The following is a 26,540-nucleotide window of genomic DNA, read 5'->3' as shown; positions in this document are numbered from 1 at the left end:
CTGGATTGAAGTGTTGTTTCAGTTCTGTCTCAGTTCTATCAGTGTAGTGTTTGCTTTACCAGATACTTCATCTGCCCATACTAGTGGAAATACAGCATCCAAAATTTCCTTGATATTTCTCACTTGCAGCAAGCAGATCTGCACCATCCAAACATCTTCTTGTGGGACATGCAACTAACCAGAATTCTCAGAAAACGTTATTTGAGCTTACAATTTACTTAACAAATCTTGACCTAAGAGAGGTATAGGGCTTTCTGGCAAATACAAGAATTCATGTGTTAAAACTTTGTTCCAAATTTGGCCTTCCATTGGTTTCAAAAATGGCCTTTACTTCTTTCCCTTGACCCCAAGAACTAGCATGGTGGATATACTAAGAAGTCTCTTACAACTACTTACCGCTGAATAAGTCTATTTAAAATATTTTGGTTCAATTTCCCAACTTCATTGGCACTACGATCTGCTAAGGAGGTGCTTAAATTTCACCCTCAGACTGCTCCATTCAGTATTACAGTTCTCTAGAAGCAACATCACTGCAGCAGAGGGGCTGGGCGGTGGAGAAACCCTCCCTTTTGCTTCTTTAGCTGTGGGCAGACAGCTTTTTCTATTTTTTTTCTTTTTTTGGTCTTCTTGCTGCAGTTTACATACAGGCAAGGCCATGCAGGTGGTGTAATCGCTGGTGCCAAGTGGGAGCTGCCAGTCCCTGGCAGACTCCTTGGTTAAATGAGCTGAGTTTATCTCGCAGATTGACACAGGCCTGAAATTTATTTTCTAGCTGTACAGCACAGGCCTGGGTTCTTTTTGCCTCTTTTTTTCATTCCCGCTATTATACACTTTATATGCAATTCCAACTGGCTGAGCTCCTCAGCCCCATTTACCTTTTGCAATTTCTTATAGATGTCAATAAACAGCATATTAAACATTAAACAAAAACATTATTCCAAACACACAGGCCCAGACCCAACATTCACACATCACAGATATGGGGGCGGTTTTCCAAGCCGAGATATCATTCTCACTGGCCTGGGCTATCACTCCTTACACTCATAAAAAACATACTTCTGTATAACCTATCAAAGGCCCTTTATGTTTTGACGAATTCCTGTAATTTATTCATGTTAGTATTATTGGTCCAGATGGTCAACGTTAGTATTCACCTTCCTTTATCATACAACTGCTGTTCCAACACCCCATAACAGCTGCTTTTGAGAGAAACACATCTCTAGGTTGAGTTTGGCCAGAGGTATCAGTTCCTTCATGAGGAAACTCTTCAGATTGATGCATTTTTTTATAAGTAGTGCTGCGTTAAAAATTAGGAAAGAAGACACCTCCAGAATGAGGCATCCACAGTCACTAGCCACTTTGGAAAGTGTCTCATGTATCATTTAATAATAGATACTACCAGCAATATGAGATTTTGGTGAAAGTTACAGTTTCTTCTGAGGCATCTACAGCTAAAGGTGTTCTAGCACTTTGATGTTATGCTATGTCCATGTATGTGCCATTGGAGATGCAGATGATGATGAACCAGAACGCTAATGCCTTAAAAAGCTGTATATGGCTAATTTAGTCGGTATCTGAATGCCAGAACCCCAGGCTTTAAACTCCTACTTCCCACAGTGGGATCAAACATGGGCCAGAATGGTTCCCAGTCCTGCCCTCTAAACTACTAGTGTGCCCTTTCGTAAGCTCAGACATAAGGTACTTTTTACCAGTCTTAATGCCACTGAGTACACCTTGAGACATGGTACATGAGAAGCCTCCGTCCTAGACCAGCCTCTCGGACAACATCATTCCCAGACCCAGGGTAACAGTAAGCCCCTGTATTGCTTTTGGCTGGGATAGAGTTAAATTTCTTCATAGTGGATTGTATGCGGTTGTGTTTTGGATTTGTGCTGAAAACATTGTTGATAACGCAGGGATGGTTTAGTTCCTGCTGAGCAGAGCTTACAGAGTCAAGGCCTTGCTGCTCCTCACACTGACCCACCAGCGCGTGGGTTGGGAGCACAAGAAGCTGGGAGGGGACACCCCTGGGACAGCTGAGCCCACCTGGCCAAAGGGGTATTCTATACTATATGACGCCATGCTCAGCAATAAAAGCTGAGGGAAAAAGACGAAACAGGAGGACATTTGGAGTGATGGCACTTGCCTTCCCAAGCAACTGTTATATGTGACGAAGCCCTGCTTTCCTGAAGGTGGCTGAGCATCTTCCTGCTGATGGAAAGCAGTGTATTAGTTCTTTATTTTGCTTTGATTGTGAGAACAGCTTTTGCTTTATCTATTATCCTGTCTTTTTCTGAACCCACAAGTTTTCTCACTTTTACCCTTAAAATTCTCCCCCTCAACCCACCACTGGGGAGAGACCAAGTGACTTAGCAACCTGCTGGGGTTACACCACAAAACCCAAGGTAACTACAGCCTTTGATCCATGAAGTGTCTGTAGCCCCAACCATCAGATTTTGGTAACTACAGTATCCTAAAATGAACGCATGTGTAGCCAAACCCTCATTTAGAGCAACCTGAGGTGACTTCTGTTCTTGTGATTACCCAAAAAGGATCTCTATAGCAATCCTGCCCTCAAATCATAGAACAGTTCCAAATTGCATCAATAGCATCAACATAAGGCTGGTCCTAACACATAGGTAACTGTAATTTAATTGTAAACTCAGTCTTTGACATTACTTTAACAGTGACTCTTGGGGTTTTCCCAGCCTTTGCTAATAGATAAATCCCAGCTCAACTCCTATGGCAACCATAACCATGATCTCAATGTTATGTCTAAATTTCTTTGCTGGAGTAACTCTGTGCTTTTGGAATATCAAACTGGGAACCGGTGGATTGTCTGTGGCATGCACATGCCCCATCCAGGCAGGACTGGTGAAACAGGTACTGGCACCCTCCAGAAATTGTCTTTGGCTTTTGGCCCACTTCCTTATTGACTTATTATTATCGTAAAGGTCTCCCACGCTTCCCGCACATGCTTGGCTTGGCCCGTTGGTCCTCATCCGGGTAGCAGGAATAAAAGGGTGGCATTGAAGGCAGTCCTGACAGACAGAGAGCTCAAGTCACTTCGGCACTTCCTTGCTGTAGACTGCATTATGAGAACATCAATGCTCCTCGTTGGCTTTCTTCTCGTCTTCCTTGGCCTGGCTCTGCCAGGCACACAGGCAAAAGTCATCCCCCGATGTGAATTGGTGAAGATCCTTCGTCAGCATGGCTTTGAGGGCTTTGTGGGCAAAACCATAGCTGACTGTGAGTATAATAAGCTCCTGCTGCACCTCTCTGCCTATACCACCCTTGACCCTCTCATCTTCTTTGCAATCTTCCAACAGGACTATTCTGTCCCTCCATTTCTTTGACTTCATCATCTCTCTTCCTCATCCCCTTGCTTGCCCTCTTCTATTGCTTACACTAAAAGTAGCCATTCAGAGCTTTATCTTTGCAAGTGTTTATCCATCCATTTGTCAGACTTACAATATCAACAGGTTAATTACTTCTCCAGCTCTTCACTCATCCTTAATCCCTTCATCTCTTTCTTCTTACTTACCCTGAGCATATTTGACGTTCCTCCTCTGGGTTGTCTCTTCCTCCCACAGGGGTCTGCCTGGTAGAACATGAGAGCAGGTACAGAACTACAGCATTTAATGACAATGGTCCAAGTAGGGACTACGGGATCTTTCAGATCAACAGCAAGTACTGGTGTAACGATGGAAGGACCCATGGATCCAGCAATACCTGCCGTATCAATTGCTCAAGTAAGTGGTGAGACAGAACAGAGAGTCTTTCTTTATCCACTCTGTGAAAGCACCTTGATCTGCCCATGACATCTGCCTATCAGCTGTTTTGGGCATTTCTCTCTTTGTGTCCTATTCATCCATCTCCCCATTATCCCAGCTGCCCTTCCTGATTAACACCTTTCTCTCTGCCCATCTATCCCTGCTCTCTCTCTACTCTGTTTTCCTCCATACTGACCTTTTCTCCCTTCTCTACAGAATTACAAGATGATAACATTGCGGATGATATTCAGTGTGCCAAGAAGATTGCCGGACAGGCTAGAGGCCTCACACCCTGGTAAGGATATTTTCAGTGGGCACTGGGAAAGAGGGGGCAGAGGCATGAAAGAAAATCCTGCTTTTGGCTGGTGGGGGCGGGGGAGCAATTGGTGAGAATCTGTATTTAGTAAAGTTTAGCACAGTCCTTCTTCTGGAGCTGAAAGGAGAACTGAGGAGTCCTGGCTCCCAGGACCTGCTCTAATCCCTACATTTCCCTCCCTTCCCAGAGCTCTCCCTTTTGTTTCCTTCCCCTTTCCTCCAGCTCCCTGGATTGAGCTCATCAGAATTTTCATTGATTCATATCTTTCACACCCAGCTTTCTTTACCCAATACTCTCAAAGACTAACCAAGTTTGATTTTAGAAGCAATTCAATCATTATTTACCTCCTCAAATTACATCATGTGTTTATTTTCCAGGGTCGCCTGGAAAAAATATTGCCAGGGCAAAAACCTGAGTTCCTATGTCAAGGGATGCTAAATCACTCCACAAGCAGTGACTGTTTCCACAGGATCACAAATGGTGAAGAATGCAGGTGTATGAAGAATGCTAGGGAACATGTATGGGTGCTGGGAATTGCTTTATGTTTATGCAATAAAGGGATGCTCTAACTTTGGTCTTGCGTGAATGTATAAACCAACATGAAAGGCATGTTTGTTTAGATGGCTGAATCTGAAAAACAAAACGCTCAAATTAGCCTTTCCAGAAGACACTTTTCCCAGCTACATGGCAGATGGTGGCTCTTTTCCCTTCTGTGACCCAGGAGACTTCATTAAGTAACTCAAGGGAGAGCTGGTGTCCATGCAGATTTTGACAAAACTCAAAAACACTTGTGTCAAATCCTTACCTTGTTATTGTCTTCAGCGCAAGTACTTTCCATCTATTTGAGGATTTGAAGAAACCTTCTTATACGGGGTTTTGGTTTGTGAGTTCATTACTTGTAAAGGGATGCTTTCTGTCTACCTAAAAATTAAGATATGCATGCATCTCCAAGGGATGTACTCAACAAGAGAAGATCAGGGGTTGTGGAAGTAAATGAAGCATGTCCCTGCCCGGGGCTGCTGAATCCTGCCACAGCTCCATAACCCCAGGTGCAACCTGAGGTGAGACTGAGCCCGGGTTCCCAGCAGGCACACAGATACACACACAGAGATGTCAACACGTATATATATGCCTATTAACAATTCAGAAGGGATAGGTGAGGAAGGGGAGGCAGTGGGGTAGCCCTGTGTGTTAGGGAGTGCTTAGACTGTTTAGAGCTTGATGTTGGTGACAACAGGGTTGAACATTTATGGGTAAGAATCAGGGGGAAGGAAAACAAGGCAGATATCCTGGTAGGAGTCTGTTACAGACCACCCAAGCAGGATGAAGAGGCAGATGAAATATTCTATAAGTAGCTGGGAGAAGTCTCACATTCACTAGCTCTTGCTCCCAGGGGGAACTTCAACTTACCAGATGTCTCCTTGAAATACAAGTCGAGGGGAAACAGTTCCTGAAGTGTGTGGAGGAGAACTTCCTGACACAGCTGGTCACTGAGCCAACTAGGGAAGTGTTCTGCTGGACCTGCTGTTTGCAACCACAGGAGGACTTGTGGGTGATGTGGTGGTGAAGGACGCCTTGGACACGGTGATCACAAAATCGATAGAGTTTTTGATTCTTGGAGAAGTAAGGAGGTGGGTCAGCAGAAGTGCTGCCTTGGATTCCTGAAGGACTTTGACCTGTTTAGGGGACTGGTTGACAGATTCCCTCGGGAGGCAGCTCTGAAGGGTCAAAGAGTCAAGGAAAGCTGGTCACTCTTCAAGAAGATGATCTTAGAGGTGCAGGAACAGACTGTCACCGTGTGCTGAAAGACTAGCTGGTGGGCAAGAAGACCAGCCTGGCTGGAGAGAGCTTTGGCTGGAAATCAGGAAATCAGGAAAAATCAGGAAAAAAAGCAGAGTTTATGACCTTTGGAAGAGGGGAATGACCTTTATGACCTTTGGAAGAGGGGAACTCAGGAGGACTACAGGGATGCCATGAAGTTATGCAGGGGGAAAATTAGAAGGGTCAAAGCCCAACTAGAACAGGCTACTGATGTAAAAGGGTACCAGTTGTACTCAGGCTACCCAGCCCCTGAACTGGAAGAGCGGGCTGTGGAGCAGAATGAAGTCCCCATAATCCAAGGCAAAATGGTTAGCAACCTGCTACACCACTTAGACAAACACAAGTCTATGGAGCTCAACAGGATCCACCCAAGGGTTCTGAAGGAGCTGGCAGGGGTGCTCACCAAGGCACTTTCCATCATTTATCAGTAGCCCTGACTAACCAGGGAGGTCCCAGTTGACGGGAAGGTGGCAAATGTGACACACATCTACAGGAAGGGCTGAAAGGAGGATCCAGAGAATCACAGGTCTGACAATCTGACCTCGGTGTCAGGGAAGGTCATGTCCTGAGTGACATCACACGGTACATACAAGACAAACAAGTGATCAGGCCCCGTCAGCAGGGGTTTGTGAAAGGCAGGTCCTGCTTGACCAACCTGATCTCCTTCTATGACAAGGTGACCCGCTTAGTGGATGAGGGAAAGGCTGTGGATGTTGTGTACCTGCACGCAGAATTTGACAGATTTTTCCACAGCATTCTCCTGGAGAAACTGGCAACTCACGGCTTGGATGGGTATACTCTTTGATGGATAAAGAAATGGCTGGAGGGCCGAGCTCAAAGAGTTGTGTTGAATGGAGCCAAATCCAGTTGGTGGTTGGTCACGAGTATTATTCCCCAGGGCTCAGTACTGGGGCCAGTTCTGCTTCATCTCTTTATCAATGGTCTCGATGAGGGGATCGAGTGCACCCTCACTAAGTTTGCATATGACACCAAGTTGGGTGGGAGTGTTCATGTGTTGGAGGGTGGGAAGGCCATACAGAGAGATCTGGACCAGCTGGATTGATGGGCTGAGGCCAATTGTCTGAGGTTCAAAAAGGCCAAGTACCGGGTCCTGCACTTGAGTCACAACAACCCCATGAACACTTCAGGCTTGGGGAAGAGCAGCTGGAAAGTGTTTGGGGAAAAGGGACCTGGGGGTGTTGGTGACAGCAGCTGAACATGAGCCAGCATGTGCTCAGGTGGCCAAGAGGCCACCAGCATCCTGGTTGGTACCAGCACTGGTGTGGCCAGCAGACCCAGGGCAGTGACCGTCCCTGTGCTGGGACCTGGGGAGCCCAAACCACGAATCCTGGGAGTGGTTTTGGGACCCTCACACCAAGAAAGGCCTTGAGGTGCTGGAGTGAGTGAAGGGAAGGGAACGGAGCTGGTGAGGGGCTGGAGCACAAGTGTGATGGGAGCAGCTGAGGGAGCTGGGGGGTTCAGCTGGAGAACAGGAGCTGAGGGGAGACCTTCTGATCTCTGAACTGCCTGAAAGGAGCTTGGAGCCAGGGGGGTCAGGCTCTGCTCCCCAGGAACAAGCGCCAGGAGCAGAGGAAACGGCCTCAAGTTGCACCAGGGGAGGTTGAGGTTGGATGTGGGGAACAATTTCTTCCCCAAAGGGCTGTGGGGCATTGGAACAGGCTGCCCGTGGCAGTGCTGGAGTCACCATCGCTGGAGGGGTTTAAAACATGTGTAGATGAGGTTCTTAGGGACATGGGTTAGTAGTGGACTTGGCAGTGCTGGGTTAACGGTTGGACTCAATTATCTTACAGGTCTTTTCCAACCTAAACCATTCTATGATGTTACAACATACACACGCGTATATACACATATATGTGACTGGCCACACAGATTAAGACACACACTCGGCACACACAAAAACACAAACTGCACCAGTGGCCTCATCCTGTTCCCCTCTCTGGCTGATGAGAATGAAGGTCCTTTAGTCCTTCAGTGGGAAATATACATATATGCATATATACACACGCATATGTATATATATGCACACACGCACAGGTGTGCAATCAGCTCTCTGCAGCAGCTGGGCCAGCCCCTCTGCCTCTGGATCCCACCCAGTCTCACCAGTTGCTGGCACCTGCACACACCAGTCCCGCGGCCGCATCTCCCTCCGTGCTGGCAGAGCCCCCCGCTCACACTCGCGTGTATCCGCGGGTCTCGGCTGCCCCCACGCCAGCCCGCGAACTCCCGTGGTCCCTCGAGCAGCACCTGCGGGCCGGGGCCGACTCAGGCGTGCGGCCGCAGCTGCCGGCGGGTCCGCGATCGCGGGAGCCGGGCGGGAGCGGGGTCGCAGCGGGGCCGGGCGAGGGGCGGGAGCGGGGCCGGGCGAGGGGCGGGAGCGGGGCCGGGCGAGGGGCGGGAGCGGGGCCGAGCGAGGGGCGGGTTCTCGTTCCTGCTGCCGCCCGGCTGCCGGCAGCTCAGGTCGGCTCGGTGGGGCCGCCCGGGGAAAGCTCCGGCGTGCCGGCCCCGGGCTGCCTTGTCCTGCCCGGGGCACCGGAGGAGCCGCTGCCGAGTCTCCCGCTCCGGCCGAAGGTTCCCGCGGGCGGTCGCGGCTTTGGCTGGCGTGTGCGGGAGGGAGAGCCCGCCGTGGTCTGCGCAGGACAGCCTGCCCGCTGCTGTCTGTGTGTCCGGCTCGGGCGGCCCCGAGGGACAGGCCGGGCAGGGTGCTGCGGGTGCTGGGCTCTGGAGCTGTCGGGACGTGCACGTCTGTGAGCGCCGGGAGCTGCGAGGTGTTCGCTGGCGTGGTCGCTGCGGGAGAACCGACAGCGCAGGTGGCGCGTCCATCCCTGCGCTTCCCGGAGCGGGAGAAGCCGCCGTCATGGGCTCACTGCGTTCGGGGCCCTTCCTGCGGGTCTGTGTGCGGTGATAGAGCCGGAGATGAACACGAAGGCTCATGAAGTATGCGAGGAAGACAAGGATGGACGTGAAGAGGTTTCGCGAGGAAGGGCTCTGTCCCTGCTGGGCAGGTAGGGACGTCTCCATAGAGCACAGCACTGCAGCGTGTTGTGTTAAAGCTGTAGGAAACAATTACCTTGGCAATTTAATAAGCCCAGGCAGGATCTCTCGGCAAAGCATATTTTATTAACGATTTTGCAATATCAGGTGTTCTACCTAAAGGTATGCACACATAATAGAGCAAAAAAAACCCCAAAATCCCAGCTGCATTTTCTCTCCCCTGTTCCCCATTGGTTGGTAGTTTATAGTGTTTATACACTGCTCGACACCTGCCCCAGTTTACATATTTAATTCATCTAATTCTAACAATCTCCTTCCCCTTATCGTTCTATTTAGAATATGGATTCCTGGCCCTTGGCTGATCTTCCCCCTAGATGGACTTTTAAAATACAGGTATCAGCTTGCATCCCGGGATTAGTTCAAAGAGACTTTGTTTTACATTAAGGATTCATAGTCTGTTGTCTCTCAGTTCTTTTCCCCCAGCTGGGGTCAGGTGCCAGGTCTCCAGTTTTGTAAAAACAGCGTTCCTTCATTAAACGTTCCTCACCAAGACGTGTCAGGTTGGCGTTTGCCAGCCCAGCCCTGTGCAAAAGGCAGTGAGCGGCTGCCAGCAGCTGCACACGGTGTGTGTGAGCAAAGGGGCGCAGAGGAGGTCAGAGGCACCCCGAGCATCCTCCTCCCCAGCTCGCTCACCCTGCCCTTTTCCTCTGAGACTTTTCCAGGGTGACTCAAGGAGCAGATGTTTCTTCCCGGGTGCACCGCTAGATGGGCCCCGCACCCTTGCTTTCTGTGCAACAGGTTTTCCTGGACAGGCAGCAGCAGAAATATGGCTCCTGGTTTTCACTAGGGGGCTTAGGGGGAAGAACGAGGACTAAATAAGAAATGGGAACATGTGTGGACCTACCTCACATGGAACCTTCAGCAGGAATGATTTGACTCTGATTTGCACGAAATGCAGCAGAGTGGTGTTGAATGAGGCAAGTTACTAATTTAAGCCCTTATAGTGGAGGCACTTCTCCAAAGTGCCTCGAAATGGGCTGGGGCAGCTGCAGGACCTGCTCTCCCATGCTGTGTCCCTGCCATGAGCAGGAGTGATCGGTTCCCGGGCACTGTGGCGCCCCTGGCCCTCAGCACCGTCTGCTGCACAGCTGCATGGTCATGTCCCTCCACACTGCGCAGCAAAGGCCGCAAAGCTTTGAGCACGGCAGCGTGGTGCAGTGGGCAGAGCAGCTCCCTGGGATGCATGGGGCAGACTGGGGTGAAGCAAAGAAATATACTTAACAGCACAGTCTATTACACTGTTAAGCAGCATCCTTTATTTTATCAGCGCTGACAGACACTGGGGATCATCCTCCATATGTGCTCCAAAGACATATGCTCTTGCATTGCTTATATTCATATGCATATTACATATGCATTACAATTTTTGAAAATTTTGACATACATCTATACTAAGAAATAATTTATGATGTTCGTTATAACTGTTTAGTTTCTTACTTACAAGAAATGTATTAATTATTAGTTAAATATAAACTAAGCACTCTGCTTCTAAACAATGTATTAATTAATCTTCTGTCTCCCTCTTGTCCTGCAGAAGGATCTAAAACTTGAAAAATATCCCCTTGTTTTGCAGGTGATCAGAAAGCATCTATCTCCTGTCAATTGATTAATGTTGGGTACATCTTTTACAACTTAATCACAGTATACATCAATTTGGAAGCTTCTCTTCCGGGGCACAGCTGGTCGGTCACGTCAGTAACATCTCTGTAGGACAGGGTTACCATTTGCCTTGGGACATAACTGTAAGTAATAAGATCGCTGCAATTATTTTGCTGACTCAGTCCAGGAAACCCCAGAAAAAACCCCACGAGCAATCCTTTCTGGTGCCTCAGTTTCCCCTGCTGTGAAGAGCTGCTGATAACCTGCTTCTGTCCCTGCCTGCCTTCCAGCTCAGGAGTTGCCATAACTGTTCATCCAGTTGGGCTTTCCCAAGCCTAGCTGGACTTGCCAGGACACAATCTGGCCCCAGGCATCCCCCATACCCTGCAAGCTGGACTGAGGAGGTGAGGCTTAGCAAGGGGTTGTTGGAGTGGCCAATGCCAGCCAAAGGTTCCTTCTGCCTCTCCAGAAAAGCACTTTTAGAAATTACCATGATTCCCTGGAGTTCTAAGGTTGGGGTCAAAGTCCCTGTCAGCCCCAGACACCCTGCAGCCTCGGGATCACAGGATCCAGGGTTCATCTGAGCAGTTTGCACTGAATGAAGCTAAAATTCTGCAGAGAGAGGGAACTGCTCAGCTTGTGGAGTAATCTTTGGGAACCAGCCAGAGTTGGATTCTCCATCTCACCCTGACTAAAGTGACTCAGCAAATGGGGCTGCACGCATTGCCCCAGGCAACCCAGCTTCCCAGTTGGGGCAGCTGGGGGAACTGGGGAAAGGGCTGACTTGGGACAAAGGCACTTTTCTTTTCTTTCGGAGACAGCGTGCCCAGCCTGTTCCCACCCCCAGCCAGCTCGGTGGCATGTGAAGCACTCGCCTTCCTCCCAGCGTGCCGGGTAAAGAAGCAACAGCTGCAGGGGCCCTTTTGCTGCCTCAGGAGCTGTGACAGCGCCCGGGAGCCAGGCTGGCATCTAAATTTAAACTCATGCTTTGTGTGTTTGTACGCACGAGTGCAGGCTCCAGCCCCCACTCCCCCACCGCCTCCCCCGGTGCACGCAGGAGACGGACTCTGCAAGAAGGGAGATCCGGAGGAGCTCCAGCTGGCTGGGACCTGGGGAAGGGGGGATTGGCCGTGGGGCAGGAGGGGGAGAAACAGCTAGGGGAGAAACATCATGGAGCCTGCTTCACCCCAGGATGATGTAAAGAAGAAGCAACAGAAGGACAAGTCCAAGAAGCCCGTGCCACCAGCAGCCCCCCGGCCAGCCAGGGCTCTGTTCTGCTTAACGCTGCAAAACCCGCTGCGGAAGGCATGCATCAGCATCGTGGAGTGGAAGTATCCTTCTGGCCGTGCGGGCTGGGGAGCGCGCTGGTGTGCGCCTGTGAGCGTGGGTGCCGGGGAGCGGGACCCTGTGGGCTGCAGGCAGGATTGCTGTCAGCCCTTTTCAATCCTGGGCTGACTGGCTCATCAGGTCCGTAAAAGGCAACGAGGCACTTGGGGAGCCCCAATAGGATGCACTGGCAAAGGCAACGGAGGCATGAAAAGGCTTGTGGGTGACGCTGGGGCTGAGACGTGGGTCAGGACATGGCGACCTTTGGGTGGTGTAGGGACAGGCAGGGACAGCCTGGGTGGCAAAGGACTTGTGGGAGCAGACAGGTTTTGTGCTGGCGGGAGCTGTGCTGGGGAGAAATGGGACAGCCCACCAGGAGAAGAGAGGGTTTGGTGTGTGAGGAGGGGGCACAGTGCAGGTGGGGATGGGCCCGGGCTGGGGGGGTAGCGAGGCCATGGCGAGCTGCTTGGGATGGCTCTTGGTGTGTGTCAGTGCTTGCCTGATCCCGCAGCTGCTCCGTGCCCTGGTCGAGGGGGGGATCGCCAGCATCCCCCGAATCCCAATGCCATTGTTTTCCCCTTTAGCCCCCTTTCCCATCCCTCCCTGGCACTGCTGTCACAGGTGAAGACTTTTGTGAGTGATACTGTTCAGAGGGACAGGATCTCTCTGTGTCTCTGATTTAATCTAGGGATGAGTTTTGGGTGGTTGCTCTTTGGCCATCTTCTCACTGCGGCATTATAGCTTTGAAATACCAAAATGTCATGTTTCTGCCACCCATCTAGGAACTATTTTAGGCCTTTGGATATTGCTTTGTTCATCTGTATTTTATGAAAGGGAAGAAGATGGGAGACAAAACATTTCACTTTGGCTTCAGCAAAACATTTTTGCTCAAGGAAAAGCAATGGAATTTGGGGATGTTTCCAGCAACTTTCCACCCCAGCTTCTCTCATTTCATTTGCTGAACCTGTCTGCATGTTCCTGGCCTTGGCAGGATCGTTCCAGCCCTGGCCCGGCTTTACTTCTCCAGGAGGTGGCCGGGTCACCTTAGGCTGGCTGTGTTGCTGTTTGCATAGTGCTGCAGGGACACCAAAACCACGTCCATGCTCTGCCGGGGGTGCCGCTGTGTTTGAAGCCCACAGCGCACATTTGCAGGCACTCAGGGCATGCCCACATCTCTGGTGGTGCTGTGCTAGCCATAGATTTTGAGCCCCTGTTCCTTCGCTATCCTTCAAGGAGAGAAAGCAGAGCTAAAATTGGGGATATCTCTGTTTCTGCATCTCTGGCATGAGGACTGGGTCATTGTACAAGCACATGGAAGGAAACTGTGTCTGTGTCTTCAGTGGGCACTGAGTGTGGAAGAAACTTGTGCACACACCCTTATGGCAGGGGAAGAGCTGGAAATAGGGCTTACATCTTCCAACATGCTCAAACACATTCTTCCTCCAGTGCCAAGGAATGCCAGAGAGAGTGCGTGGCACAGTGGGGGTCTTTCTGACACGGGTGCCCTGGAAGGGGTGTGTGGAGGGAGAGGTGGGTGTCCCACCAGGAAGGTTGCAGGTGCAGATGGTTCTGACCTGTGCAGGACAAATGATCCAGGGCATCAGGTTTCTCCAGCGCCTCTCTTGCGTCTGGCTGTATTTATACCCAAATGCACCTGACCGCCCTCATTCAGGGATCAGGGTTCGCAAGGCATGACAGGGTCGTTCCAGTTCCTGATGGTTGTTATGGTCCTCAGAGCCAGGCAAGCTGCCAAGGGGAGATTAGCTGTGACCATTTTCTGTGACGATACCTGGCATCTGAGTTCGCTATAGCAGTGCACATTCCTGTTCTTTGGGTCCATCTCCGCTGTATAGCTTCTGCTGCCAGAGCACAAAACTGAGCCACAGGAGTGGTCCAGGGTCTTTTCCAGGCAGTTGCAGAGCAGGCAGTATCACTGCACTCAGCCTAAGGTGGGTGAAGGTCAGGCTGGCTGAGGCAGAGGGGTTTCTGTGCTGAAATTTGCTCACATCTCAAAAAGCGTGTATATTAGCATAAGAAAATCTGGGTACTCTGCAAATTGCTGAGTACTGTGTGCTCGACAATTAGCCCAGCAAGGTGATGGTTGTTGGGACATGTCAAGCTTTGTGGTGTCACCCTGGTATTGCAGGTCATTTTGCAGCCAGGAGGACTTCAAGGCAGATGGGTGAGGAGTCTGGGGACCCTGGAGGATCACAGAGCTGCAGGGCACTAAGGGCCTAATTCGTGCAAAACTTAACAAGACTTTAGCAACAGAACTTAGAATGACATTACCTTTATATGTTCAAGAAAAAGGAAAAGAGAGAGAGTGAAGGGAAACTGAGATATAAAAAAGAGAGAGAAAGGTATCACCACTCCACAGGTGTTCGGTCCTGCGATGTCCTATGGAGGGGGATGGATGTGTTGAAGCCTTCGGTCACGCTACACAGCATATACACGCCACACTTCATGCTATGCACGGAGTCATTTTATAACGCAGTTCATTTGCGTGCAGGTGGTTCCTCTCCTCCCTTTGTTTGCTCATCATGCTAATTAGGAAGACTCTTCTGGAGATGGGTCTGGGGTCTTCAAAGTGGGAGAAAGTTCACAACACTGACCAGAAGTGAGTTGTTTTGTCCATTGGGTGTAGCTGTTGGTTCATGGTTTCTTCTGATAATTGGTTGTCCAACAGATGGTTCATCTCTATCATCCCAATTAGGCCATGAGGCCTTCACAGCAACACTGTTAATTGTCTTTATCTTACAAGGTGTCTGACCTCCACAGCCATCTATGTTTTCCACCCAAAATATCAATCACAAAACCTTGAGAAAGAAAGACAAGGTGTCTGCCTCCATGGCCATAAAAACTAGATGTTTAATGCATAGCATAACTGGGGAGGGCTTCAAGGTTATCACACGGGGGCAGGACTGTACCTGGTTCTCTTTTCTGTCTCCACTTCTTAACATCTCCTCTCAGACCCTTCGAGATCATCATCCTCTTGACCATCTTTGCCAACTGTGTTGCACTGGCCATCTACCTGCCAATGCCTGAGGATGACACCAACGTTGCCAACTCCAGCCTGGTAAGGCACAGCCCTTCTTGCTGTCCTGCTGTCTGTCCACTCGGCTCCCAGGGCTGGTCGCTCGGCGTGGTGTGGGCGCAAGACGGCAATACCTGTCCTGGGGGCATCTCCTGCTGCCCTGCGGTGCAGTTGAGCATTTTCAGACCAGCAAGAGATGCTTCAAAGTCAGAAGGGAAAAGAGGTGGTGGAGAAACCGCTGCAGAATGGGTGTTCAGAGGGGCTGAAGCCACCCCTAGGTTGAGATCAAAGGCAGCAGATTGGTGTGTGAAGTGCACAGGAAGGAAGAATCAATGCCAGAAAAGGAATAAATTCCCTCAATTTTTATCATGGCACTTCCAAAGGGAAACATCTTGTTCCAGAAAGGCTCAAATGCTGTCTTTCAGCATTTTTGAGGATACGATTTTCTGACCTTTCATTTCAAAACTGTATTAATTTTGGTAGTTTTTATTTAAGAGGGGAAAAAAAAAAATCTCTGTTACACGGAGAGGTTACTCCTTTCTAATAAGTTATTCCATTTTTTTTCCTGGTCATTCCATTTTGCCTGGAGTAAGATGTTTTGTTTTGATGTGATCCAAGTCAATAGTTATGCACTATTTTTAGTTTGCTGCCCCTTTCACCTTTTCAGATCCCCGTTGTGGTTCAATCCGCATTGGTTTCCATTGAGAGTCTGAGTTTGGTGACTGAATCAAAACATCTAAATATGCCCTTTTTAAATGGCATGTTCTCTTCTGCTGATTTCAAGACTTCAGTGTTGGAATGGGGTGTGTGCAAGTATCACTGGCAACTTGTGGCTTAAAAAAGCACCTCTGGGTTTTGCCTGTTACTTAGAGACCCTGCAGGGAAAAATATTACAGTAGTCAAAGAATCTGAGACACAAAATACCAAGTAAGGTTTTACTTGTGCAATTTCTAGTTCTTTGAACTGCTTTTTTCTCCCTCTCAACAGGCTTTTAGTGGCAGTGGAGATAGTGTTTACTTCTAATTGCCCTGGAAAAAGAAGAAAAGGTGTCACTATTGGCAATATGTTGTTACATCTTTTAAAAATAAACCCAAGATAAATAAACCCGCAACAAGGGGCCTTAAAAATACCCCCAAGGAGTTAATTCCTGGGGTGTTCATTCAGCCTTTCGGTATGCTGTCTAATGAGCTTCTCTAACACCTGTGAGCTCAGGGCAGAGCTGAGCTCAAGATGCTGCTGTTGGTTTCTTCCCTGGCTGAGGGGGTGTAACAGGGTCGGAGGATGCAGTTACCTTAGCCAAGAGATTGAGGAGACAAAGCAAAACTGGGGCAGGCTGAGCATGGAAAGCAGGAGGAGGGGACAGCAGGGATGGGGGCTTCCCTTGGGGAGGGGGTTTGGGATTTGGCTGAGGCTGGACCAATAGCCTTTCCCTTTACTGGGAGACAGGCAGGTATGTACCAAGTGATGTCGTGTGTAAATGAAATTTCATCTATTTGTATCTATTGTGTATTAGCTTACTTGTGCTAGGTCCTACTGGGGGATTTTTCAGCCGGTTGCCATGCCAACAGCCCTCTGTATCAGGAGACTGGCAGCCCCACGTTTCTGTTCTTTCATCCCTGCTCTGTGTGTCCCTTTGTCATCATGTTGTGGTGGCTTTGTAGGAGCAGTCCCAGCCAAGAGCTAAGCCAGACCCCCATCACCTCGGGTGTTGAGTCACGCTCTGCACGAGGCCTGCAAGATAGCACAACAAAGGCTTGGTGGAGGGATCTCTTCCTGCAGCAGAGAGATGCTGCAATGCATTTAATCTCTCCCTGTCACCTTTTTAATTACCTCTCTTCATTGCCTAGTTCTCTCCGGAGAGGACTGAGTTTATCTAGAGACTCTGAAATGTTGAAGAGGCAAAATGTGTGAAATGAAGCTGAGTCAGAGGGTGAGGACACAGCCCCATGTTATTTGTGGAGGCAGGATGGAGGCTCATTCTCATCCGAGCTCACCACCAGCAGGTGTGCAGGAGCCTGTCAGCCCGAGCTGCCTTCAGAGCATCATAGAATGTCCTGAGTTGGAAGGGGCCTCGTGGGTGTGTGAATCATTCTGTGATTCTATGATCATCAAGTCCAACTGCTGTCCCTGCACAGGACACCCCACAGGTCACCCCGTGTGTCTGAGGACGTTGTCCAGTCTCTTCTTGAACACTGTCAGGTTGGGCCGTGACACCTCCCTGGGAGCCTGTTCAGTGTCCAGCACCTCTGGGTGAAGAACCTTTTCCTCATGTCCCACTGACCCTCCCTGGCACATCTGCTGCCATTCCCTGGGCTCTGTCACTGTCACAGAGAGAAGAGCTCAGCCCAGGTGTCTGCTCTTACCGTTGCTACCATAGATACAGCAAGTAACTGGCACTTGTATGGATGACAGTCATACAGGGACACTTTGACATGGCCACTGGTTTTGGACATAGTCATTGAGCAAGGGGCCCTGCCCCTGGTTTCTTAAATGGACAGCATTTTCCATTTGGCAAGCCAGAGGGACCGAGGGAAGAAGGTGTGCTAGCAGCACTGCTGCTTTCCCCGTTGGAGACCCACTCCCAGTTTAGTCTTAGAGAGACGCATGTGCCTTTCTGGGTGCGATTCCCTGCAGAGCCCAAGCAGAGATGCTGCTTGCCCTTCATGGGGTGCAAATGGAGGAGAGGGGCCCTGGAAAACCAGAAATATAAATACCCCCATCCATCTGGCTGCTTCGAAGGGATTTTAATCCCAGTCTGGAAAGGGCCATCAGCAGCAAGGGCAGCGATCGCAGTGACAGGCAGAGCCAGGTGGGCACAGGCAGCCCCTGGCTGTGCTCCAGGGCAAGATGAGCTATTCCGGGCGCTGCGGCTGCAAGGCTGTGCTGAACCCCTGCCATGGGGAGCCACGTCCCGCCTGGGGGTGGGCACAACACCTCTGCCCAGCAGATCCCCAGGCCAGTTTCTAGCAGCTCACTGTAAGGCCAATGTCTGGCATTAGGCAGGAGGTCTCAAGCCCAAGGCCTCGCTTCCCTGGGAGCCCAGGGTGCAAGGGAAGCCACAACACAGCTGGGTAGCCACAGTACTGCCCGCTGTGCATGGGAGGCCACAGATGGGTTGGCAACGGGGACTGATCCAGAGACACTCGCGGCACAGCCATGCATGGTGGTGATGCCAAGGGAGGTGACAGTCTGCTCTAATGGAGCATCGTCTCCTGCTTGCCTTTGCAATCCCCAGGAGAAGATGGAATACGCCTTCCTGATCTTCTTTGCCATTGAGGCGATGCTCAAGATAATTGCCTACGGGTTTCTTTTCCATACGGATGCCTATCTCCGAAACGGCTGGAATGTGCTCGACTTCTCCATCGTGACCTTAGGGTAATACAATGAGGGGAAGCTACTGGTGCTGGGCCTGGTCTGTAGTCCATCAGCTACTTCAATTTTTGCTAGTGACTACAGTGGGTTTGGGGGCAACTCATAGGCTCAGTTCATGACCTTCTCCCACGGGCCCTTTTTCATGCTCTGACACCCCCTGGGATCCTCTGCAACTCCGGTTTCTTCCTGCTTGACTCCTTAACACCTCTCAGGTCTCCATGCCCTGGAGAATGGGATGGGATCCTTCAGGTTTTGGCACACAGGGAGAGGTTGCACTGGGCAGCAAGGGGCAGGAGGGTCCCTGGCTGCTCAGCAGTGAGGGCGGCGCTCAGCAGAGGGGTGTCCAGCCCTGAGTGCATCCAGGACTTGGACTTAACCAAGAGCTGTTCCCTGGGTCAGGATGAGCACAGCTGGCAGAGTCCTGTCCCTTGCTTTCCTGCCTGCAGAGCTCTGAATCCTTAGCACAGATTTCTTGTTCTCCATCCTCATGGCGTTCTCTTTCTCCCTTTCCTTCCTTCTGCTTCTCCCCCTTCCTTCCCTGCTCTGTGCCCTGGCTCTTTCAGGCTTATCACCATGACCCTGGAACAGATCAATGCGAAGGAGGGAGAAGGGGGAAAAGGTGGCTTCGACGTGAAGGCCCTGCGAGCGTTTCGCGTGCTGAGACCCCTGCGCCTTGTGTCCGGAGTACCGAGTGGGTGCTGGGTGTGCAGGACTGGGCTGAACCCCTGCGCCTGGCCAGGGTGGGGGGCCATGGGGCAGGTTTCTTGTTGCCACTGGCTCTGCTGGGGTCTCCCACACGCTCACAGGGTGGGTAAAGAAAGGATTTCTTGCTTCAGAGATTTCACTCCCCTCTCTAAGAGGGGGCACAGGTGGGCTGGGAGTGAAATGGTCCTTGGAATGGGGCATTTCAGAGTTTGCTTGTCAGCGGGGGTGTCAGGAAGGCAAGGTGAACCCAAAGCTGCTTAGGAAGTGGTTAACCTCCTCTCCTTTCTCCTCGGTGCAGGCCTTCAAGTCGTCCTGAACTCCATCATCAAGGCCATGGTGCCCCTGCTCCACATTGCTCTGCTGGTCCTCTTCATGATCATAATCTATGCCATTGTTGGGCAAGAGCTCTTCAAGGGCAGGATGCACAAGACCTGCTACTACCTCGGGACAGGTGGGGCTGTGGCAGGGGGGCGATATGGCAGAGATGTCTCTGTGTGACTGCTGTGGGGACCACAGATGTTCTGTGGGTAGCAGGAAGCGTGGTCTTGCCAGCATCAGGCCTGGGAATGTGGCAGGACCGAAGGATGTTTGGTACAGCACACAGCTTGGTGATGGTACGTGGTGTGAGGAGGTGGTGAAAGGAGCCCTTTTTGGAAAGCTTCTGCAGGAGGCTGGGAGGTGCTGGGACCCACTCTACTTGGCCTGACCTGCTGCTCACACCGTGGCTTTCCCCCTCAGATGTGATTGCCACGGTGCCACCAGAGAAGCCAGCCCCGTGCACCAGCTCTGGCCACGGCCGACACTGTACCATCAATGGCACTGAGTGCCGAAGCGGCTGGCCGGGGCCCAACAACGGCATCACTCACTTTGACAACTTCGGCTTTGCCATGCTGACTGTCTATCAGTGCATCACCATGGAGGGCTGGACTGAAGTCCTCTACTGGGTAGGTTCCAGCAGCTTGGGCTTGGTGCCCAGCTCAGCAGAGGTGACTACTGGTCCCGGGGAATTCCCTCCAGGATGTAGAACCCTACTGCAGAGCTAGGTCTCTCCATCAGTGAAAAACCACCTTCCCTTACCAACCTTCATACCGTCATGCACAGCCCATAGTGCACCAGGCGTGTCTTCTGCATCTCTGCAGGCACCGCCCAAGCTGTCCTTGCTTCCTTGCTCTCCAGATAGACAGGAGGGTGCTTCAGCTCCTGCCTTTGCGAAGCTGTACAGGCCAGGCACAGCAATGACTGGTGTGCGTGCTTCTCCAGCAATACCCCATGTTTTGGAGTCTCAGGAATGCTGTCTTCCTGAAGCTTAGGCTAATGTTTGAATCTGCTCCCAAAATGCTTGCGTCTGGCTTTACCTCTGCTAAAACCAGATGCAGAGCCTGAGCTCAGTGTCGGGTTTACCTGATACCATCTCAAGCACTCATGTTAGAGGGGGAAAAGCTCCCAGGGGCTGTTGAGGGGGCCCTAAGGGGAGACAGACAGCAGACAGTGTGTTCAAGATGCTTCATATGCCTCTCTCCTCACCAGGTAAATGATGCCATGGGGAATGAATGGCCCTGGATCTACTTCGTCAGCCTTATCTTGCTTGGCTCCTTCTTCGTTCTTAACCTGGTGCTGGGGGTGCTCAGCGGGTAAGTGCCACCCTGTCCTTTCTCTTTGCCAGCAGATCAGTGACCGTGATCAAAGTGCGGATGTTGACTGGTTTTAACTATACAACAAGAAAGCCTGGATAAGTTTCTGTTCCTTTTCCTCTCCTAGTCCTCTCCCCTTTTTTTTGCATGCTTAGAAACCCTGTCAGTAAACACAGCCATGGAGCACACTATTAGGTGTTTATTGTGTAATCTGCCAGCACTCACAGCGAAAGAAGCTGAGCAGGCAGCTCAAAGCAACAGCCCTTACCCCACGGCTGTGGGTTGAGATGCTCATTCTTGTTGGTGCCCACAGCGCTGCTGTCCTGTTGTGAGCACACACGACTTCCTTGTGGCCAGCCTAAGGAAAACACCTTTGATATGAATGCAAGGGATCCATAATCTAATTAATGTTTCAACAGTCTCATCCAAACACAACGACAAGCTGTCATCAGTCTGGTTACAGTGATAACACTTCTATGCCAAATGACTCAATTAGTGCTGATTCCCATTGTAGTACAGTTAAAGCTTCCGTGCACAAAATACCTCTTGTGCAATGCTTAACCTACTATATATTGCTGTGGTGAGGTGTCAGCATCCCAGTTTTGTTACTGGGAAGAGTGTGTTGTCCTGAGGAGTGAGGGGAACTTTTCACCGCAGTTCTATGTAGGCTCAGGGTCTTTTTCAATCCTGTGTGTGCAAATGGATCACACTCATCATCTCTTTTGGTTCACTAAGTTAGTTGTACCCTAATTACCTGAATTTGTTAGTCCACTTTTATGGCAAGAACCATACAACTGCACAAGGTTAAAACAAATTGGGTGTTAATGTAACTAAAACAAGCTCAAAACCACAAGGCTGACCACAGGTACCTGACCTTGCATGAAGTTGTCTGTAACAGCTGGATGAGCTGGACAATAGTCATCTGATCCTACAGTACATCGCAAGCACAGCAAAAATTTCTGGAATATTTTTGCAAATATGGATAAAATATGCTTGAGATCAGGAAAAATCCAGACAAGCCCTGACAAGTCCTCAGGCTTAATATGTCTATTTATTGTTATAATGTCTGAGACCCGTTGCCAACACATGGCAACACGAGACTGGCTGGGCAGATCTACAGTCCTGGCAGATACCAGTAAAGAAAAGAAAATTAAAACGAATGAGGAGAGTGAGACTCGGTGCATTGGCAGACCTGTCTTTTCCATGTTAACATGAAAAGAGGGTCCTGTTTTCTTGCTAAGTGATGAGCTCGCCTTCCCCACATGGAGACCTTGGTGCAGCTTTCTGCCCTGAGACGGGTGAGACCCCACTTGCTCTCATCCTCAGCAGGGCTGGAGAGCTCCCACAACCTCCAGCGTCTCGCATTAGTTGGCCTATCCAACCGCAGCGTCCTGCAGCACAGTGTTCTTGCATCATAGAAGAAGGCCAAAGTCACTAAAAGCAATCTAGTGGCAGTGCTGGGTATTTTGAGTGTTTATCTTTCTCCAAGGACTGCCCTGGCACAGGGCTGTGGTACTTGACCTCCACGCTGTCCCCGTCCCTGGTCTCACTCTGCCGCTTGCCTTGTCCCAGTGAATTCACCAAAGAGCGTGAGAAGGCCAAGTCACGGGGCACATTTCAGAAACTGCGGGAGAAGCAGCAGCTGGAGGAGGATCTGAAGGGCTACATGGACTGGATCACCCATGCTGAGGTCATGGACAGTGACCGGGCCAGGGGAGAAGGTACCAGCTCTTCTTGGTCAAAAACCCTTAGCATGGGGGTTGGGCTTCTAGCATTGACCATCCTAGAGAGGCAGAGTAGAGCCCTTTGGAGAAGTCACAGTGATTCATTTTGCTTGAAAACCTATGAAACAAAATGCGTTGACTTCTGCAGAAGTTTCCGTCCTCTTTTATTTTTTCTTTCCTGAACCATTTATTGAATTTGACCCAAACCAGCAATAAGTTGGCCCTCGTGCTAAATCTCCACCTCAACCGTGATATTTGGTGTTTGTAGACTACTAGCAAGGCCTAGGTCTCCTTTGGCAAAATGCACTTGAACGGGCCATGAGAAGCCATGAGGAGGGTGTGCACTCTTGTGTGCAGGGGCAGAATGCTGGGTTACTAGCTCGCACACTGACAGATGCATGGATTTCTTACCATTGCTTGGCAGTTTTAAGGGATTGCCAGTGGTGAGGTGAATATACGCGCGTCTAGCCAAAGGCTCAGCAACGCCTGGGAAGCTCTGCTGCTGAGCTGCTGTGTTCTCAGGCTGCCTCCCGGAGCTGCTGCTACTCTTGCTGCAGGGTGGGTGTTCCTGGTGCCTCCTACTGGGTTTGCACCTGAACCTCAAAACCCAAACTCTCACTGCTGTCTCGCTGGAATAGTATTTCTGGATTTCACATCTGATGGAGAAGCTCTTCCTGATGTGCTGCTGGGAGAAGTTCCCTCCCACATGTTCTTCCCAAGGGCTCCAAGGAAAGCCTGGCATGTTGTTCCCTCCATAGGTATGATGCCATCAGATGAAGGAGGGTCAGAGACAGAGAGCTTGTATGAAATTGAAGGCATGAACAAGTGGATTCTCTACTTGTAAGTATGCACTGGACAAACCATCTGCAACTGTGCAGGTGCACTTGCATAGTCTCTCACTTGCTACCCTGGCTGAGCCAGGATTTCTTGTCAGCCACTGATTTGTGAGGGTGAGTGAGGTGCTGTGTGCTCAGGAGGAGACGCAAACATTGTGGACTGCAAACAGGGAATTTTGCTCTGGTACTGGCTAAAAGCCACTTCAAGGTGAACAACTTCAAAAGTGTGGCCAGCAGGACTGGATAAATGATTGTGCCACTGTACTGGGTGTTGGTGAGGCCACACCTTCAATACTGTGTTCAGTTTTGGGCCCCTCATCATAAGAAGGACATTGAGGTACTGGAGAAAGTGTAGAGGAGATGATGAAGCTGGTGAGGGGCTGGAGCACAAGTGTGATGGGAGCGGCTGAGGGACCTGGGGGGTTCAGCTGGAGAACAGGAGCTGAGGGGAGACCTTCTGATCTCTGAACTGCCTGAAAGGAGCTTGGAGCCAGGGGGGGTCGGGCTCTGCTCCCCAGGAACAAGCGCCAGGAGCAGAGGAAACGGCCTCAAGTTGCGCCATGGGAGGTTGAGGTTGGATCTGGGAACAATTTCTTCCCCAAAGGGCTGTGGGGCATTGGAACAGGCTGCCCAGGGCAGCGCTGGAGTCACCATCCCCAAAAAGCCTTCAGACGAGGTTCTCAGGGACATGAGTTGGTGCTAGAGTTAGGTTATGGTTGGATTTGATGATCCTGAGGGTCTCTTCCAACCAAAATTATTCTATGATTCTGTGATTCCATTCTATTCTATGATCTCTCCAGCCGTCAGTGGAGGCGTTGGAACCGAATGTTTCGTAGGAAGTGCAGGGATGTAGTGAAGTCCAAGTTCTTCTACTGGCTTGTCATCCTGCTGGTGGCACTGAACACCCTCTCCATCGCCTCTGAGCACCACTTGCAGCCAGAATGGCTGACACACGTGCAAGGTGAGCAAAGAGCCTGAGGGAGAGGGGGAGCCCAGGTCACCCTGCTGCCCCACAGACGTGTGAGTTCTTGTGCATGCACAGCCACGTTGGGGCTGTTAGACACATGCAGACTTGGTCACACACACAAACACAGCCTGCGCACGTGTGTCTGCACTGTCCCCACTGCATTGTCACACATCGGACACATGTCGTGCCTACAGTTATGCATGTAAAGTGCATATATTCTTAGGGACATGGTTTTACATGGTGAACACACACAGAGCATTTACATTTACACTTATACATGCATAGTACACACAAACACGCATTGCACGCACTGACGCAGTACAGCCACACACATCTGTGGATGTGATCACGCTACCTGTGTCCTCCACATGCAAACACATGGAGTACAGCTGCACATACGTGTGCACAGCTCAACCACGAGCACACACACTCACAGCCCAGTGCACATGCACTCCCATGCACAGTGCAGCCGCACCGTCACATGTACAAACACGCAGTTGTGCATCAGCCTTCTCCTCATCTTCCTCCCCTGTGTGCTCCCTGAAAACCAGCGTTTGCTGCAGCTCAGGGCTCAGTGGTGGGCAGAGAAGGGATGTGTTATGCCGAGATGAAGAGGTCCGTGCTGTAATGGGCTGTATCTCCCACCCCAGACAATGCCAACCGGGTGCTGCTAGCGCTCTTCGTGGCTGAGATGCTGCTGAAGATGTACGCGCTGGGCCTGCGCCAGTATTTCATGTCTCTCTTCAACCGCTTCGACTGCTTCGTGGTGTGTTCGGGGATCTTGGAGACCATCTTGGTGGAGCTCGGCACCTTGTCACCCCTGGGCATCTCCGTCCTGCGCTGCATCAGACTCCTCCGCATCTTCAAGATCACGAGGTTGGGGAGGGACCTCTGTGGGTGGTGGGGCTTCTCCTGGTGTCACTGGCCTTGTCCCTGGGGAGGGCTGCAGCATGACCGGAACTGGTAGCTCCTGGATGGTGGAACAAGGCCAAGCTGGGGAATTCTGTCTCCAAGACAGGATCTGGGAATGGCAAGAGGACAGAGCAGGGCTTGCTGGAAGTCTCCTGGAGTCCCTCTCTTGCTCTGAATTCTGGGACACTGTAAAAGGGGGTGATGTGTCTCTCCTCTCCCCAGGTACTGGACGTCCCTGAGCAACCTGGTGGCATCCCTGCTCAACTCGGTCCGCTCCATCGCCTCTCTGCTCCTCCTTCTCTTCCTCTTCATCATCGTCTTTGCACTTCTGGGCATGCAGCTTTTTGGGGGCATGTTTGACTTCGAGGACATGGAAGTGCGACGTAGCACATTTGACAACTTCCCCCAGGCCCTTATCAGTGTCTTCCAGGTCTGGGGCCACAGGAAGTGCAGCAGGGGCTGGACGATGGGGTGCTGGGAGTCTCACCTGGGCTGTGGGTCTCCTGGCAAGAGCTGGGGCTCCGACAGGTGTGGGTTTGTGGGAAGTGATGTTGCTTTGAGGCAGGAGCAGGGAAATGTGAATGGGGTCACGACTGGTAGTGCAGGTTCAGGTCTGACGCAGAGAGGTGGGGTCTGACCATGGGGCTGTAGGGTCTGTGAGGGCTTAGGGCTGGAGCCAGGAGGACAGGATCAAGCTGTGGGGCTCTGCTGTTCTCTGCTGTGGAGGGTCTTCAGTCCCTGTTTCTGCTCTGCTCCCAGATCCTGACAGGAGAGGACTGGAATTCAATCATGTATGATGGGATCATGGCCTTTGGGGGTCCATCCTTTCCCGGCATGCTGGTTTGCATCTACTTCATCATCCTGTTCGTTTGTGGGAACTGTATCCTCTGCCTGCAAAGCCGGGCCCAGGCTCCCTGTACCCAGCCCCATAGCATCAGCTACAATGTACTGTGAAGGTGGGGTGGAGCAGGGCCTTTCTTAAGCTTTTCACTGCTTACCTTAAGCTTTTCAGTTCTGAACAGAAGCAGAACAAACTGTAGGCTTCAGGGCTTGCATTGGTGGTGGCTGGGGTCTGGAATGTGGAGGAAAGCACCCCATGGGGCAAGTTTGGATGACTGACAGGGATGGGTGCAGGATTAGGGATCACCAGCCAGGGTTATCTCAAGGGTTCAACTCCAGGAAGGTTCCTCAGAGCACCCTGGAGACAACGGGAAGCTCTTGCCACATCCTCCAAAAGGAAATCAAGCTCATGTCCTTAGCGCTGTCCCTCCAGATATCCTCCTCAATGTCTTCCTGGCCATCGCGGTTGATAACCTGGCTGAGGCTGAGAGCCTGACCTTAGCACAGAAGGCCAAAGCAGAGGAGCGCAAGCGGCGGAAGATGTCCAGGTGAGTGCTGCTGTCCCTGGCAGTGGGAGCTCCCAGACTGGGTGCTTTGGTGTGAGGGGACAGG

At 50.9% G+C, this 26,540-nt stretch overlaps 2 protein-coding genes across 5 annotated transcripts in view; both read left to right on the top strand.

Annotated features, from left to right (window-relative positions):
* Nucleotides 1-3,064: 3,064 nt before the first annotated feature.
* LYZ (lysozyme) lies at nucleotides 3,065-4,644 on the top strand. The gene is made up of 4 exons (XM_065854231.2): nucleotides 3,065-3,249; nucleotides 3,594-3,752; nucleotides 3,990-4,068; nucleotides 4,467-4,644. Exons 1-4 carry the CDS (start codon nucleotides 3,096-3,098, stop codon nucleotides 4,525-4,527), a joined length of 453 nt encoding a protein of 150 aa, XP_065710303.1. The 5' UTR covers nucleotides 3,065-3,095; the 3' UTR covers nucleotides 4,528-4,644.
* A 6,816-nt stretch (nucleotides 4,645-11,460) lies between these two features.
* CACNA1S (calcium voltage-gated channel subunit alpha1 S) overlaps nucleotides 11,461-26,540 on the top strand; it is a 38,537-nt gene continuing 23,457 nt past the window's right edge. The window contains exons 1-14 of one of the 4 annotated variants that reach the window (XM_071817699.1): nucleotides 11,461-11,912; nucleotides 14,878-14,983; nucleotides 18,177-18,316; nucleotides 18,877-19,004; nucleotides 19,317-19,469; nucleotides 19,757-19,962; nucleotides 20,546-20,649; nucleotides 22,222-22,370; nucleotides 23,132-23,213; nucleotides 24,010-24,170; nucleotides 24,827-25,052; nucleotides 25,311-25,518; nucleotides 25,848-25,968; nucleotides 26,362-26,476. In XM_071817699.1, the coding sequence (XP_071673800.1) occupies nucleotides 11,752-11,912; nucleotides 14,878-14,983; nucleotides 18,177-18,316; nucleotides 18,877-19,004; nucleotides 19,317-19,469; nucleotides 19,757-19,962; nucleotides 20,546-20,649; nucleotides 22,222-22,370; nucleotides 23,132-23,213; nucleotides 24,010-24,170; nucleotides 24,827-25,052; nucleotides 25,311-25,518; nucleotides 25,848-25,968; nucleotides 26,362-26,476 (2,060 nt within the window). In that variant the 5' untranslated portion in view covers nucleotides 11,461-11,751. The other 3 variants (XM_071817696.1, XM_065854222.2, XM_071817698.1) reach the window with 3 other exon arrangements.

This window comes from Patagioenas fasciata, chromosome 21 (genome assembly GCF_037038585.1).
Source record: "Patagioenas fasciata isolate bPatFas1 chromosome 21, bPatFas1.hap1, whole genome shotgun sequence".
In the NCBI taxonomy this organism is placed as follows: domain Eukaryota; kingdom Metazoa; phylum Chordata; class Aves; order Columbiformes; family Columbidae; genus Patagioenas; species Patagioenas fasciata.
This window is presented reverse-complemented; position numbering and strand designations above follow the sequence as displayed.